General features: G+C 47.5%; 1 protein-coding gene and 1 pseudogene across 1 annotated transcript; one reads left to right on the top strand and one right to left on the bottom strand.

Moving 5' to 3' along the window:
• Positions 1-201: 201 nt before the first annotated feature.
• On the bottom strand, positions 202-1,734 carry LOC109754729 (uncharacterized; annotated as a pseudogene).
• A 5,561-nt stretch (positions 1,735-7,295) lies between these two features.
• LOC141039166 (ethylene-responsive transcription factor ERF091-like) lies at positions 7,296-8,332 on the top strand. Its single transcript, XM_073506477.1, has one exon. It carries the CDS (start codon positions 7,296-7,298, stop codon positions 8,166-8,168), a length of 873 nt encoding a protein of 290 aa, XP_073362578.1. The 3' UTR covers positions 8,169-8,332.
• The last annotated feature ends 8,422 nt before the right edge of the window (positions 8,333-16,754 follow it).

The following is a 16,754-nucleotide window of genomic DNA, read 5'->3' as shown; positions in this document are numbered from 1 at the left end:
AGGGCGTCGCCAATGCCAACACAGGCATCAGGGGTGCCAGCCTCGCTGCTCCCCTCCCCCCAACCGACGCCCATCGCCGTGCTGCCCCCACCCATCCTCTAAGGCCAGCGACCACTGAAAAATCCCTAGTGAACCTAGACCCGCCACCCTAAGATAGATAGTGAGGTCACTTCTTCCCCGGCGCGGGTGGCCTCGCCGTCTCCTTCATCTCTGTCAGCTAGCGCTTCCTTCTTTCTTCTCAAAACGGAATCAACTGACCCAAAAACAAAATTCAGTCGACTGACCTTTTAGCTATTGTGTAAGACTAACTAGAACATGCCGGAGAGCTCGTTCGACGATAGGTTTACACTCTCGAGATATCTGGCGCTGCCTATGGACGACGGTATGGCGCCGATGAACCGGTTCCCACCTAGTAAGAGAGTGGCCAGCGACCTGGCGCTCCCGATGCCGTCGCCGATGCCGCCGGTGAGATGGTTGTCCACAAGGTCAATGATTTCGGCGTTGGGAAGCGCCCACAAGCCCTGGGGTACCTCGCCGGAGAGCAAGTTTTGGCTGACACGGAACCTCAGCAGGGTCGTGCACCTCGCGTAGGTCGCCGGGATTTCGCCGGAGAATTTATTCTCAAGCATCAGCAGCTTCAGCAACCCTGCCGCGCTTGCACATGTCCAGCGGGATCGGACCCGTCAGCGAGTTCGTGCTCACATCGATGAAGGACAGCTCCGACCAGCTCCCGAGGCTCTGCGGCAGCTCGCCTGTGAGGCTGTTGTCGTAGAGTGACAGGTTGATGAGCTCCTTGAAGTCTCCGAATTCGAGGGGCACCTCGCTGGAGAAGCCGTTGTAGAACAGCTGAAGCGACACGAGCCGCGTGAGGAACCGGAGCTCGGAGAGGCCGCCGGTTAGCATGTTCTGTGACGCGTCGAAGGACTGTAGCTTCGTCAGCTTTCCGAACCCCCGCGGGAGAGCTCCGGTAAGGGAGCAGTTGTACATTTCGAGGCCCCGGAGGTTAACGAGATTGGCGATCTCCGGGGGTATCTCGCCCGTGAGGTTGTTGTCTGCGAGCTCGAGGTCCACGAGCTTGACTAGGTTCCCGATACCCCGCGGGATGGCGCCGACGATGTTGGCGGCAGAGAGGTAGAGCACGGTGAGGTTGGTGAGCTCGGTGACCTCGGCGGGGAAAGAACTGGTCGGCTCGAGGAACGGGTTGTCTCCCGCGGCGAGCACGGTGAGGCCTGGCATGGCGGGCAGCGCGGTCCAAGGGAACGCACCGGAGAAGCTGTTAGTCGAGACGTTGAGCCTGCGGAGACTGGTCAGCGGCGAGAGGTCCGGCACGGCGCCGGAGAAGGAGTTGAAGGCGAGGGTGAGCTCCTCAAGCCCCGTGCACGCGACGACCCCGTCGATGCCCCCGGCGAGCGCGTTCGACGGCAGGGAGAGCGTGGTGAGGTTCGTCAGTGAGCTGCAGATGACGCCGAACGGCATGGACGCGGCAGCGACTCCGCGCTCCCGTACGGACACACCGATGACGACGGAGTGGCGTGAGTCGCAGGTGACGCCGGTGAAGTTGCAGGGCGAGGCAGCGGTGGCGTCCCACGTGGCGAAGAAGGCGGCGGCTGCGGGTGGGATGGTGAGGGATCGCTTGAAGGCCAAGAGGGCGTCTATTTGGGAGGGTGGCGCGCCGGCGGCGGCTTGGAGGCCGGCCAGGAGGACGGCCATGACGAGGGTGAGTAGCAGCGGCATGGCGGGATGACATTCCTTGGTGTTATCGATGTGGGCTGATTGATTGGTTGGTTATGTAGATCAGACTATCACATTTTTTCCACCCAGTTCTTTAGTCTTTACGGCGATTTTTCTACCCTGCTCCATCAATCAAGCTGTATGTATCCATCCAGCGACGATGAATGTCCCTCCAAGTCGGCGACTCATTTAACCTCTGTCCATCGGAGGCCCCATGATGAATCCGGTCGAGCTTGTCGAGTTGTCGTGGCCGGAGACTCGGTCCGACGACGTTGCTCTTGAGTCCGGTGAGTGGCGGAGATGGCTTCTGGGGCCGCCAACCCAACCCATCAGACACGCATGCTAGAAAGCTAACACCAATCCATCATTTGTTCTCCTCCGTATTCATGTGAAGTGACACTATAGAGTCTTCCTAAAATGTGGCAAGATCTCAGTCGACTGAGATTTATCAACACCGCTCGCTAAATCTCAAGGATTGATTATATCGATGCAAACAAGTGCTAAATGTGTAAAAAAATTGTTCCTAATGTATATGAACAAACTAGTTTTTTTTCTTTCTTACTAAGATCTTACATTGAGTTTCGTGCAAACATAATTATACTTCATCTGTAAAGTAATACAAGGGCATCTCCAACGCTGGCCTGCAAATTTGGTCTGATATTCGTCCACGGACCGGGGCGAGGGGACCAGTCCGCGGACAAGGATGCGGGAGCCGAGCATCCAACGCTACCCGCATACATTTCAACCATCTTTTGAAGTAAACGAACGGATTCATGCAAACACGGCGGATTTCATATAAACCAAACGAAACTCATTACATCTCAAACATTTTTCATTACACTTGGAACATTTAGGAAAAAAAAGGTCGGACCCTAAAGCTATCCTATGGCGGCGCCTGTCATCCACTTTCTTTGTATTTCGCATCAGCGACCTGCGACCACGTCCTCCATCTGTCGTCTCCATGAACGGCGGCGGGGTTTAAAAACTTGTGAAGTGAAGGTGCAGTCTCCACCAGGCCCTTCCGCCTCCCATGTCATACTCATCCTCGGAGGAGTCCGCAACCTGTTCGTCTCCGGTGTTGGTGGACGTGGGTGGTCTGTTACTGTCCACCTGCCACATGCGCCCCAGAAAGTTGGAGGCGGCGCATAGGACACACAGCTGGTGGTGTACTCGTCATGGATTGCCTGTGCGAACAATGCTTGTGTGGCCGCGTCTGACTGCGCCAGCATTGCGTTGTGAGCGGCGCGTTGAGCATGCGCGACCTTGTAAAGCGCTTGCTGCTCCGCAACAAAGTTCGGATTCGCCGTGGCCATGGCCTCCTCGCTTGCGTGCTCGCCGTAGATTTGGCCCTCGGCCAGCCGGTGCTGTCTGAGGAGGAGCAGGTTGTACCTCTACTCCTCCTGCACGTGCCAGAACGCCGACATGAGAGCCGGCACGGGCTGCTCCTCATCCTCCATGGCGGCGTCGTAGTGCGTCTGCGCCTACTCCATGGTCAAGCCGGCATGCACTGACCCCGGCTCCGGCGCGGTGTTGCCGTCGGACCCGTCTTCATTATGGGGTCGTCGTCGGAGACCTCGGGGGATCTGGCCGGCATGCCGGCCTTGATCCGCCTGGCACGGCGGCTTTGCCAGGTGGCCGCAAGGGCGGCGATCTCATGCTTCATCTCCGTCGATTTGCTCTCCCAGAGAGCGTTTCCGCTCCCGGTCATGGTGGTTGTGGTTCAAGCAAGGAGGATGTGGAGCGGGTGTGTTGTGGCGTGGACCTTAACTTCCATAAAGAAAAAGTGGACACTTTAACCTATTGTGCTTAGTTCACATCCTTTTTCTTCTTGAAATATACCGCTAAAAAACTCATCGGCTTCCTTTTGTTGGTTTCCTAAATTTTGAGGTTTTGTTGGCTGGTTTTTCTTCTATTTTTTCGTTCTTTTGATATTTTCTTTTTCATTTATTAATATTCTTAAATTTCCTATAAAATTGTGAGCCTTTTGAAACGCATGAAATTTTATAAATCATGAAATATTATTAAAATTTTAAATTTTCAAAATCAATGAACTTTTCCAAATCCATACCCTTTTTAAATTCATGATTTTTAAAATCGGTGAACTTTTTAATAATTTTTTGAACTTGTTTTATCAAAATCGATAAATTTTTTCATATCCATGAACTTTGTTTTCATAATCCGTCAACTATTTTCAAGATCAATGAACTGTTCTTTGAGAATCGTGTTCTTTTTTCAAATTCATGAACATTTTAAGAATTGATGAACTTTTGTAAAATTTATGATTTTTTAATCTATGAACTTTTAAAAAAAATCAGTGAACTTGTTTTATTCGTGAATGTTTTTCAAATTCATGATCTTTTTTTCAAAATAGATGATGTTTTTCAAATCTATGAACTTTTCTTTGAATTCATGAACTCTGTTCAAATTTGTGATTTTTTTCCATCTGTGAATGTTTTTTTGAATCCATGGATATTTTCATGTTTCATTTTCGAATTTGTGAATTTGTAATTCAAAATATTTTTAAAAAATCGTGAAATATTTAAAATTTATGATTTGAGAGTTTGTGAACAATTGCCGAAATGCCTGAACAATTGTTTCAAGCTATGAACTTTTTCTGTTTTACAAATATTTGCAAAAGCACAAAAAACCAGAGATCAAATCGTTACTTCATCAGGATAACAGGGAGTTCATATTCAAGCATGTTAGGCGGGAGCAAAACGATGTTAGCCACTTTTTAGCGAACTATGGTAGACTACAGAAGCGCACTGCAGTGTGGCTTTGGTCAGGTCCGTACGAGGTACCTAACCTATGTAATGCAGACTTGGCCGCCGCTTGATGAATGAATTCTCTTTTTCCTTGCAAAAAAAGAAAAAACCCAGCAGCTCAGCACAGCCAAGGGAGAAAAATACTAGGAGCGAGCGAGCGAAGCTGAGCGAACGAACGAGGAGTCGAGTGCAAAAAACAAAAAACGAGGAGTCGAGTGCAAAAAAAAACAGTTATTAACTGGGTTTCCGGAATTCAGCGCACCTGGTACCCTAGTAGGGGCCAGTTTGTGGAATCGACGCTGAAGGCGCCTAATAGGAGCACTCATATAGCTGCCTCGCCTTTCCATGATGTATGTTTTCGGTTTTGCTTTCTGCTTTTTTTTTCAATTTTGGTATAATACGGAAAAATCTACTATATATAGAATACTGGAAAACTTTTAATCATGTATTTGAAAAATGTTAAACGTGTACAGAAAAATATTTCTAATGTAAATGGAAAATATGAACCATGTATGAAAAAAATAGATTCCAAAACATAAATATATAAAAATAGTAATGATCTATTTAAAAATGGTTAAGCATGTATATAAAAAAATTGGTGTATAAAAAAATGTGCACAGTGTAAATAAAATATCAATGTGTATTAAAAAGGTAGACATAAAAAATGTTAATCATATATTTAAAATATATTAAATGTGTGAATAAAAATGTTTTCTCTTGCTGCTTCACTCACCAAGGTGGCAGTGGCCCCCATTCTGTCTCGCGCACCCGACGCCTCTCCCTTTCCCGGCCCCCATTCTTACTCGTACGTCATCTCAAGATGTTGTGCCTGCTTAGTATATCTAAGGTGCCCATATGAATATGATTTGTGTGTGCGTACGTCTATAGGGATGAGTATATGTGCGTTTATATGCGCATCTGCGATTGAAAGGCTCAGTCGTGCCTCATGCATGCGTCCAGACATAGAAACCTCAAACATTCTGATGCAAAACGTACGTGCAATGTGCAATACTACTTTACGATCAGCGCACGTATCACGGTCAGTTCCTGCGCCGGGAAGCATCTCATCGCCTGGACATCTTCAGGCAGAAACCCCGTGAACCCAACGTACTACTCCTCGAATTCAGAGCTTCGAGCGCACTGCTCCCAGCCTAATTAATCCAGTGAAGTGCTTGCAACTCCAAAAGGAAATTAAACTAACTTCTCGCCCGAGCAGATGGATACATAAACTAAACAGGCAATCAATCAATCAACCAACTGGTGCAACTTGCAACCTTGCATGCATATGTGGCCTTGAAGAGGAGGAAGAAGAAGAACAAGGGGAAATGTTGTTCAGCTTCAGTGAAATTGGTCATGGCATTTGACTTGTGAGACAAGGATGAATTTGTATATAGATTTTAGAAATGATCCACCGCGTTCAGAGATAAGAGTAAGACCCAAGTAGAGAGAGATGTTTCGATGTGAACGCAATGATGGGAACAAGTGGGTGTGTGCGTTGCATGGCTTGTGAAGCAAATCATGCAACTGGATTGATTCAGCAGGGAAGAAAATCAGACTTCTTTGTACATGTTGATGTCTTGCTGACCCAATCATTAGCAGGTTTTCCTTGGCCGTGAAGGGATTCAGATACTTAAACTAATCGAGGTCCAGGGATGTTCTAGCTAGCTTATTGTTTTGGAGAATCGATGGGGATGTTGTATGGGGAAACTAATAGTTTAGAGTCGTACAATACGTGACTGATCACAGACCACTAATTATTTGCAGTTAAATTCTTCCGAGAGTAGACGACCAAGGAATGAAAATCAACAGAATTAAGCTGCAATTGAAAGAGGTCTATTGAAAATACCAAGTATACGCAAATCCTTATCTTGCTACAAAATACATTTTTTCTTGGCCAATGGAAGTACCAAATGATACACTCCCTTTGTTCCACAATACATAAATATTTTTTTACTGATTTTGTGAAAGCTAAGTTTCACAAATTTTGATCAAGTTTATAAACAAAATTATTGATGTCCACAATACTAAACGTAAATCAAATAAAAATATATTTCGTGATGAATACAGTGGTATTGATTTTGTATTCTGGAAATCATATGAAAATGTATTTCATGACGAACCAAATGGCGTTGATTGGGTATTCTAGATGTTGATAGTTTACAAAGTATGACTTCCAAAATATCTAATACGCACTATGCCTTTTTTTTTTGGCAAATGAAAATACCAGATGATCGACATATATACTAGTTTCAGGCTTTTTTGGTTTTGAAAGCTACTAGTTTCAGGCTTTCAGCTACCACAAATGCAATCGTACGCAAGTCAAACCTGCCGATGGGTACAGAGCAGAAATGCCGCAGCTGAGCTGACCTATGCATTGCATTACTGCATGGTTACCCATGCGATTAGTCAACCCTACTGGGAAAAAGAAGGCATATCCCGTGGGGAAAGCCGGCGGTCGCAAGGTAGCATGCACATGCACACGTACCAACATCCCTGAATTCCTGCAGAGATCTTGCGCGGCGGCGCGGCGGTTGAATTGCATGCGCTTAAGTTTACGCTACTCGTTCTGCATTGCAACCCAGCTAAGCTATGGCTTCCTTCTCGTCAGTTTCTCGAGCTAGCTTCACAGTACGGCCACGATCTGGCTTGCAGCGCCGGGAATCGCCAACGGCCAGGCCGTGTCAGCCGTGACACCACGAGTTCGCCCGGCAGATCGTCTCAGACGTATATAACCCATGGCAGCGCGCAGCGTTCGTCTCGATTGGTGTCGATCTGCAAGAGAATTTGCGTAGCGCTGTCATGGCGATCGGAGCGCCGGGGTCGTCGCAGCAGCAGCGCGATACAAGCAACATCCTGGAGAACGTGTGGGCGACCATCATGACCGAGACGCCGACAGGGTGCACGCCGATGCTCACGTCGTCGTCGACGGCATCGCAATCTGTCGTGGATCAGGCCGGCGCGGAGATTCTGCAGCGGCTGCCGAGCCTGGGGAGGTGGATCTCCATGGGCGCCGACGAGTGGGACGAGCTGCTCAGCGTGGCGGACGCGGCCACACCGCCCGTCGCCGAGCAGCCGCCACTCGCGGCGCCCTCGCCTCGAGGAGAAGGCCAGCCGCAGAGCGCCGTGGCCGGCAAGGCGGCGTTGCCCAAGAGCTACAGGGGTGTGCGGCGGCGGCCGTGGGGCAAGTTCGCGGCGGAGATTCGGGACACGCGGCGGCGGGGCGCGCGGGTGTGGCTGGGCACGTTCGCCACGGCCGACGAGGCCGCGCTCGCCTACGACGTGGCGGCGCTGCGCATGCGCGGCCCGCGCGCGCACCTCAACTTCCCGATCGAGAAGGTGCAGCGCCGCCTCGACCTGGAGCGCGACAGCGGTCAGTTCCTGGACGCCGGCGACCATTCCACGGGCCGCACGCGCCGAAAGAGGAGAAGGAGGAGCAGTGCCACCGCCACCGATCATGCAAGAACCGTCGACGCTGATCTCACGGCGGTTTATGGAAATGGAAGCTCCGACGATCAGATGGTGTCATTCGCCAGCTCTGGGAGAGCTCACGGGACAACGATGCAAGATCGGCGCGTGATGAGCGCTGACGTCGGAGGAGCTGTGAATCGAGTGATCGGGTTGGAGGAGATTGGCAGTGAGTATTGGGACTATCTGTTCCCGTCTCAGCTATAGGGATCGTTATGATGGTGGTGATGATCAAGTAGTCTTTTTTTGTGGGGAGTTATGATCAAGTAGTTAATTAGGTGTGGTTATGATAATTTGGGTATGGATGATAGGAGAAAAGCAGTTTTGGTTACTTGTATTGTATGCACTAAAGATACATTGATTGTAAAGTACTTGATTAGCAAATGTATATGCAATCAGGTTAGCTGCATCGCGTGGAAAACGACAGTCAATTTCTGGCAGGAAGGAAACAGGAGGCGCGCGGACCACCGAGACTGGTTCGCCAGAGAAGTTAGGCCTCAATGTCTATCTTAGGGGTGTGGGGGTGCGGGTTCGCAAGGGAAACTTGGCCTCAATGTCTAAGGTGTGCGGGGAGGGGGGGGGGGTGCGGAATTGGAGGTCGGCAGGGCTTAGCAGGATGTCGTGGCGCGGCAAAAGCACAACAGTGGGGGGAGGTTGAGGGGAGGGTGGAGCGGCGAGGCTGGAGCAGCGTCGCCGACCGCAGGTGGTGGCAGCAGGTGGTCTGGCCGGCGGCAGCAGCCGACAGGAGGAAGAAGAACATGATCTGTTTTTCAGGAAGAAAAGGGTTAGAGGAAAAAGATGTAATATGGCCCGTTCGTTTCTTATCTAACGCTTTAGATTGATTCTGGCAAAATCGGCTGATCCAATATGTGTTTTCAGTCAACTTGTACCTAGCCAATCCCATATGCATGCAATTGATTAGGGGGTATATATGTATTATTATTTTTTGAAAAGAGAGCTCCCTCCCTGATTTCCATTAAAGAAACCACATTGTCTTCTTACAACTACTAGCTCCTAATAAGAAAATAAAGCAACTAACAAGGGAACGACGATGCGTAGTTAGGATAGAAATAGCTTGGCCTATCCCCAACTGACCATCCAGACCAAGGGTGGAGGCTATATATATCAGCATATACACCCATGCCCACGAACACGCCTGAAAATGGCAGCCGATTCTGGTGGGAAGGAAACAGGAGGCGCGCGGAGCACCGAGGTTGGTTCGCCAAAGAAGCTAGGCCTCAGTGTCTATCTTATTAGTGTGGGGAGTGCAGGTTCGCAAGGGAAGCTAGACCTCAGTGTCAAAGGGGTGCGCGCGGGGGGGTGGGGGGGGGGGAGGGGAGGGGGGCAGGATCTTCCGCCACCGGAATTGGAGGTCGGTGGGCCTTAGACAAATGGTCAGGGGCGGCATCAAGCACGACGGTAGGGGACTTGAGGGGAGGGTGGGGCGGCGATGCTGGAGCACGAGCGCCGTCGACCATAGTTGGTGGCATTAGGGGGCGGGAGGAAAAAGAACACGATCTGTTTTTCAGGAAGAAAACGGTTAGAGGAAGACATAATTTGGCATGTTCCTCTTTTATCAAACGCTTTAGATTGATTCTGGTAAAATCGGTTGATCCAATCTGTATTTTCAGTCAACTTGTACCTAGTCCCATATGCAATTGATTAGGGGGTATATGTTCAATTTTTTTCAAAGAGAGCCCCCCTCTTTGATTTCCATTAAAGAAACCACATCGTCTTCTTACAAATACTAGCTACTAAGCAAAATAAAACATCTAACAGGGGAACGACGATGCGTAGTCAGGATAAAAGCAGTTTGGGCTATCCCCAACGGACCATCCAGACCATGGGTGGGGGCTATACCAGCATAAACGCCGATAACCTAGGGAACATAAAATGGTTTAGAGCATCATCATCCCGGGAAGCCCACATGTCGGATCTCCAGGATGATGTTAAGATCAGCAAACATATCTAGGTTCTGATACCTATGTTTTACAAAAGTCGCCACTAGGGGTGCGGGTGAGAGAGATCAAACAACGACTGAATAAAGTCCAAATGAGCTTGGCCCCGGGGGGGGGGGGGGAGTTGGGCATCCTGAAGTGATCCTACGTGACGTCCTCCATCCAAGCGTAGCCCTAAAAACCTCACCAGCGATCATCTCAACCCTTTTTATGCCCCACCTCATTACTTCTTGTCTTCCTGGATTTATTTGCAAGATAAGTCAATCATGAAGCATTTTAACAATCAGATTAACAAGAACACAAGGACCAACAACCTTGTTGTTATAAAATACAACACCATTTATCAATATCCAAATTGTCCAAAAAATAGCAAGGATACCAAGCACTGCCATGTTTCTTTCTTTTTATTAAAGTTTTCCAGCCACACATTAAACATATCATTCCCATTGTCAAGTATATTCTACAAATCAACATCACATTTCATTATATTCCAAAGCATTTTAGCAATAGAGCACCCAAAAGACAAATCGTTGATACTCTCATCTCCCCCACAAAAGGGAAGTTTTTATCTCCAGCCCATCCCTTTTAAGCACGCCAGTCACAGTGGTATTTCGAAGCACCAACCAGAGGAACACTTTAACTCTGGGAGGCATCTTAATTTTTTACACAGAGTTATGTGCGTATTTGACCCCATTCTCAATCAGATATCTATAATATGACTTAACAATATACATGCCATTTTTAGTGAAAGACCACTTATCACTATAATATGTGGGTATATATCAATGTCTTAAATAGTGGGCTATACCAAATAGCGACGGTCCTTCAAATCAGCTAAGAAGAGCTATAGCAGGCTATAGCCGGCTATAGGGTACTATTATACACGAGTACCATTTGTTGGAAATATGAGCAATTTACCAAATGATTTTATTAACAGAAATACTAGATAAAGCATGACTAATATAGCCGCGATAAAGCAAGTCATGCAATCTGACGGAGAGAAAGCAAATAGCATCTGCATATATGAACTTGAACTAAACACATCTAGATCAGACACTAGATGAAGTTGCATATATGAAGTAGAACCTATCATATGTAGGGCAGAAACTAGAGCAAAGAACTGTGTCATGACATCTAACAGAAAGAGCAAGAACACGTACGGGACAGCAGCAGCAGAAGCACTGGACTTGGGGTCGACTGTCTCGACCTGCGGTGCATGGCGCAAGCCGGGATGGGGAAGATCGTAGCAGGAGCGCAGTGCTCAGGAACAAGGAGGAAGAGGTTCTGGTGCGTCTCTCGGGAGACAAAACGAACGGGCAGCTCGTATACCCGTAGTGCGTGGCAAAAATTTAGACATCGGCTCGGCTCATTCCCGCAACCCGCAACCCGCAACCCGCGGCGCGTCGTGGCGTGGCGTGGCGTGGCGTGGCGTGGCGTGGCGTGGCGGGCGGCGGAGGAGGAGCGCGCGTGGATGTCCCTCTTGTTCTCATGCTCATACAAGTGGAGAAAGAACCTCCCTTATAAGGAGGTCCAACTCCCACTAAACTAGCAATGTGTGACTAAACTTTAATAGTATCCCTTGCCTTGCATAAATGGGCTAAGTGGGCCTCTAGGATTTATTAGGAATTTCTGAAATTGTTATTGGGCTGGCCCATAAATAGATAAAATTCCAGCAATCTCCCACCAGATCCTAGAGGCACATAGAATTTGCCTTTAGTTCCAAAACACTGTTTTATATACCGGTACTGCAGTGGAGAATGTTAAGTTGAACTTCCACCTAGAACTCTATGCTACACTAGTAAGCAACTTGAACAATGGACTGGGCCTTGAACTGCAAGTTTTTTGCGAATCTAGCTTCACATAAAGCCTTGACTGATACGTGGCTACCGTGGGTCTTCCCCGCGGGTGGAGGTTATGCGTCATACTCCGAGACCTTTCACGAGTTTACTAGAGAGAACCCTACTCTCATAGATTGCAACGTTTGACAATCAGACTCATATAGGTGTGTTCTTCAAAAGATGTTCTGCAGGACAACATCTCTGCTTAAATGAGCCACTTAGAACACATTAAGATATACATCAACCTGCCATGCAGATTAGGAGAGTATTGCATCTTCATGGAGTGGTATTGTTGATAGTAAGGATACTCTCCTCTCAGTTGACCAACAGCTTGTCTTCCACATCTAATTCACGGGATCTCCGATCACAAAGAATAGGTTACCACTGTGAACAACTCATATTGTGGGTCTCATACCCATCTCCCTCGATGCATTATCTATCACATTACGTGATAGACCCTTAGTAAAAGGATCTGCCAGATTTTTAGACGTTTGGATATAATCCAATGCAATAACTCCGAAGTTTCTCATTTTCCTGACAGACTTTAACCTTCTCTGAACGTGTCTCGATGACTTCATGTTATCCTTTGAGCTGCTCACTTTCATGATCACAGTTTGACTGTCGCAGTTCATAAGGATACCCGGTATAGGTTTCTCAACAACCGGCAAGTCATTCAAGAGCCGGCGAAGCCAATCTGCTTCGACCGTAGCTGTATCTAGTGCTGTGAGTTCTGCTTCCATTGTTGACCTCGTTAAGATGGTCTGCTTGCAAGACTTCCAAGAAACATCGCCACCTCCATGAGTGAATACATAACCGCTCGTGGCCTTTATCTCATTAGCATCTGAGATCCAGTTTGAGTCACTATACCCTTCAAGCACCTTTGGGTGCCCGGTGTAGTGAATTCCATAATTCGCAGTGCCTTTCAAATAACGCAAAACTCTCTCTAGAGCCTTCCAATGCACATCTCCTGGTTTTGAGACAAACCGACTCAGTTTGCTAACAGCAAAAGAGATGTCAGGTCTTGTAGCACTGGCTAAGTACATAAGCGAGCCAATAATCTGAGAATATTTCAATTGATCTCTAGCAATTCTTCGATTCTTTCGAAGTAACACACTGGCATCATATGGTGTTGGAGAGGGCTTGCAGTCACTATAGCCAAAGCGACTCAAGATCTTTTCCACATAGTGAGATTGAAGCAATGTAATCCCACCATCATTGTCTCTCAACAACTTGATTTCAGAATGACATCAACTACTCCTAAATCATTCATCTCAAAACAACGAGATAGGAAATCCTTGACCTCCTTAATAACATTTAGATTTGTTTCGAAAATTAGTATGTCATCAACATACAAGCAAAGGATAACTCCCTCGCCCCCACCATGGCGATAGTACACACATTTGTCAGCTTCGTTTACAACAAAGCCTACAGCTATTAAAGTTCTTTCAAACTTCTCATGCCACTGTTTGGGTGCTTGCTTGAGTCCATACAAAGACTTCAGCAACTTGCACACTTTTCCTTCCTGACCATCTAGTACAATCCCATCTGGTTGTTCCATATAAATTTCCTCGTCCAACTCTCCATTTAGAAAAGCAGCCTTAACATCCATTTGATGAACGAGAAGACCATGCGAGGCAGCTAGTGAAAGTAGAACTTGAATAGTGGTCAGTCGAGCCACAGGTGAGTAAGTATCAAAGAAGTCTTCACCTTCCTTTTGGGTATAACCCTTAGCCACGAGCCGAGCCTTGTACTTTTCAATAGTACCATCAGGCCTAAGCTTCTTCTTGAATACCCATTTACATCCTATAGGTTTGCACCCATAAGGACGATCAGTTATCTCCCAAGTTTCATTTGCCAAGATGGAATCCATCTCGCTACGAACCGCTTCCTTCCAGTAGTCAGCATCTTCAGATGCATTGGCCTCTGAAATAGAACTGGGAGTGTCATCTATGAGATACACAAGAAAATCATCACCAAAGGACTTTGCAGTCCTCTGTCTCTTGCTCCTAGTAGGAACTGCATTGTTCTCCTCCACAGGACTTTCAAAGTGTTCCATCAAAATGGTAGGTTCGGTAATTGTAACTGGTTCCTGATTTGATGAACTAGGCATCTCCTGATTAGATGAGGTAGCCATATCCTTCATGGGAAAGATATCTTCAAAGAAAGTCGCATCATTCGACTCCATGATCGTACCGACATGCATGTCAGGTACCTCAGATTTTACAACCAAGAATCTATAGCCATAGCATATCCCAGGAAAACACAATCCACAGTCTTTGGTCCAAGCTTCCGCTTCTTCGGAATTGGAACATTGACTTTCGCCAAACAACCCCATGTTCGTAGATAAGAGAGTTTTAACCTTTTCTTCTCCCATTCCTCGAATGGAGTTATCTCTTTGTTCTTTGTGGGAACTCGGTTTAGGACATGACATGCCGTCAATATCGCCTCCCCCCACCATGCCTTGGAGAGACCCGATGTGTCTAACATGGCATTAACCAAATCAGTTAGAGTACGGTTCTTTCTTTCGGCCACCCCATTTGACTGAGGTGAATAGGGAGGCGTCCTCTCATGGATTATACCATGTTCCGCACAAAAAGCATCAAATTCATTGGAAAAATATTCTCCACCACGGTCGGACCTAAGCCTCTTGATTTTTTGATCAAGTTGGTTTTCCACTTCAGCTTTACAGATCTTGAAAAGGTTCAAAGCCTCATCCTTAGATTTCAGAAGATACACACGACAGTATCTAGTGGAGTCATCAATTAACGTCATGAAATATTTCTTTCCACCTTTTGTCAAAACACCATTCATTTCACATAGATCTGAATGTATGAGCTCTAGTGGTGCAAGATTTCTCGTTTCCGCAGTTGTGTGAGACTTAAGAGGTTGCTTAGCTTGCACACACACTTGACACTTATATCCCTTGACAGTGGTGAAACTAGGGATTAAGTTCAACTTCGCTAGTCGCGACATGCAACCAAAGTTAACATGAAAAAGACGTGAATGCCACACATTTGATTCACTATTGTTGCAAATATGATTAACAACTTTATTGCAAATGTCTGATAAGGATAAACGAAACAGGCCTCCTGACTCATAACCTTTACCAACAAAGGTTCCATACTTGGATATTACAAATTTATTCGACTCAAAGACAAGCTTGTAGCCATCTCTACACAAAAGAGATCAGCTAACAGGATTTTTATTGACGGAGGGGACATAATGCACGTTCTTCAGCCGCACGATCTTCCCCGAAGTAAACTTCAGATTGACCGTGCCAACACCACGAACAGAAGCACTTGAACCATTGCCCATCAGCACGGTTGAAGTCCCTGCGGTTTGATAAGACGAAAACATGGAAATATCACCGCATACATGCACATTAGCACCCGTGTCAATCAACCAATCAGGAGAATGACATACTGAAAGAATAGTGGGAAATATACCATACCCAACATCCTTCATGTCAGTGTCTCCAATGACAACATTAGCGGTCTTCAATAGTGGGAAATATCTCCAAGCATAGCACAAGATTGTGTAGTTCGTTTGCTAGAGCTTTTCTAATGTCAAGTATCATTTCCTTAGACCATGAGATTGTGCAACTCCCGGATACCGTAGGAATGCTTTGGGTGTACCAAACGTCACAACGTAACTGGGTGGCTATAAAGGTGCACTACAGGTATCTCCGAAAGTGTCTGTTGGGTTGGCACGAATCGAGACTGGGATTTGTCACTCCGTATGACGGAGAGGTATCTCTGGGCCCACTCGGTAATGCATCATCATAATGAGCTCAATGTGACTAAGGAGTTAGTCACGGGATCATGCATTACAGCACGAGTAAAGTGACTTGCCGGTAACAAGCTTGAACGAGGTATTGGGATACCGACGATCGAATCTCGAGCAAGTAACGTACCGATTGACAAAGGGAATTGTATACGGGATTGATTGAATCCTCGACATCGTGGTTCATCCGATGAGATCATCGAGGAACATGTGGGAGCCAACATGGGTATCCAGATCCCGCTGTTGGTTATTGACCGGAGAGGCGTCTCGGTCATGTCTGCATGTCTCCCGAACCCATAGGGTCTACACACTTAAGGTTCGGTGACACTAGGGTTGTAGAGATATTAGTATGCGGAAACCCGAAAGTCGTTCGGAGTCCCGGATGAGATCCCGGATGTCACGAGGAGTTCCGGAATGGTCCGGAGGTAAAGATTTATATATGGGAAGTCCTATTTTGGCCACCGGAAAATGTTCGGGATTTTTCGGTATTGTACCGGGAAGGTTCTAGAAGGTTCCGAAGTGGGGCCCACCTGCATGGGGGGACCCACATGAACGTGGGTAGTGGGGGCAAGGCCCCACACCCCTGGTCAAGGCGCACCAAGATCCCACCTTAGAAGGAATAAGATCATATCCTGATGGGATAAGATCAAGATCCCTAAAAAAGGGGGATAACAATCGGTGGGGAAGGGAAATGATGGGATTTCTTTCCCCCCACCTTTGCCAACGCCCCAATGGACTTGGAGGGCAAGAAACCAGCCCCCTCCACCCCTATATATAGTGGGGAGGCGCATGGGAGCAGCACCCCAAGCCCTGGCGCCTCCCTCCCTCCCGTGACACCTCTTCCTCCCCGCTTGCGCTTGGCGAAGCCCTGCCGGGATCCCGCTACTTCCACCACCACGCCGTCGTGCTGCTGGATCTCCATCAACTTCTCCTCCCCCCTTGCTGGATCAAGAAGGAGGAGACGTCCCCGCTCCGTACGTGTGTTGAACGCGGAGGTGCCGTCCGTTCGGCGCTAGGATCATCGGTGAATTGGATCACGACGAGTACGATGTTGGAGATCGTTGCAGAATTTTAAAATTTTCTACGCATCACCAAGATCCATCTATGGAGTTTACTAGCAACGAGAGGAAAGGAGTGCATCTACATACCCTTGTAGATCGCGAGCGGAAGCGTTCAAGTGAACGGGGTTGATAGAGTCGTACTCGTCGTTATCC

This window comes from Aegilops tauschii, chromosome 1 (genome assembly GCF_002575655.3).
Source record: "Aegilops tauschii subsp. strangulata cultivar AL8/78 chromosome 1, Aet v6.0, whole genome shotgun sequence".
NCBI lineage: Eukaryota > Viridiplantae > Streptophyta > Magnoliopsida > Poales > Poaceae > Aegilops > Aegilops tauschii.
This window is presented reverse-complemented; position numbering and strand designations above follow the sequence as displayed.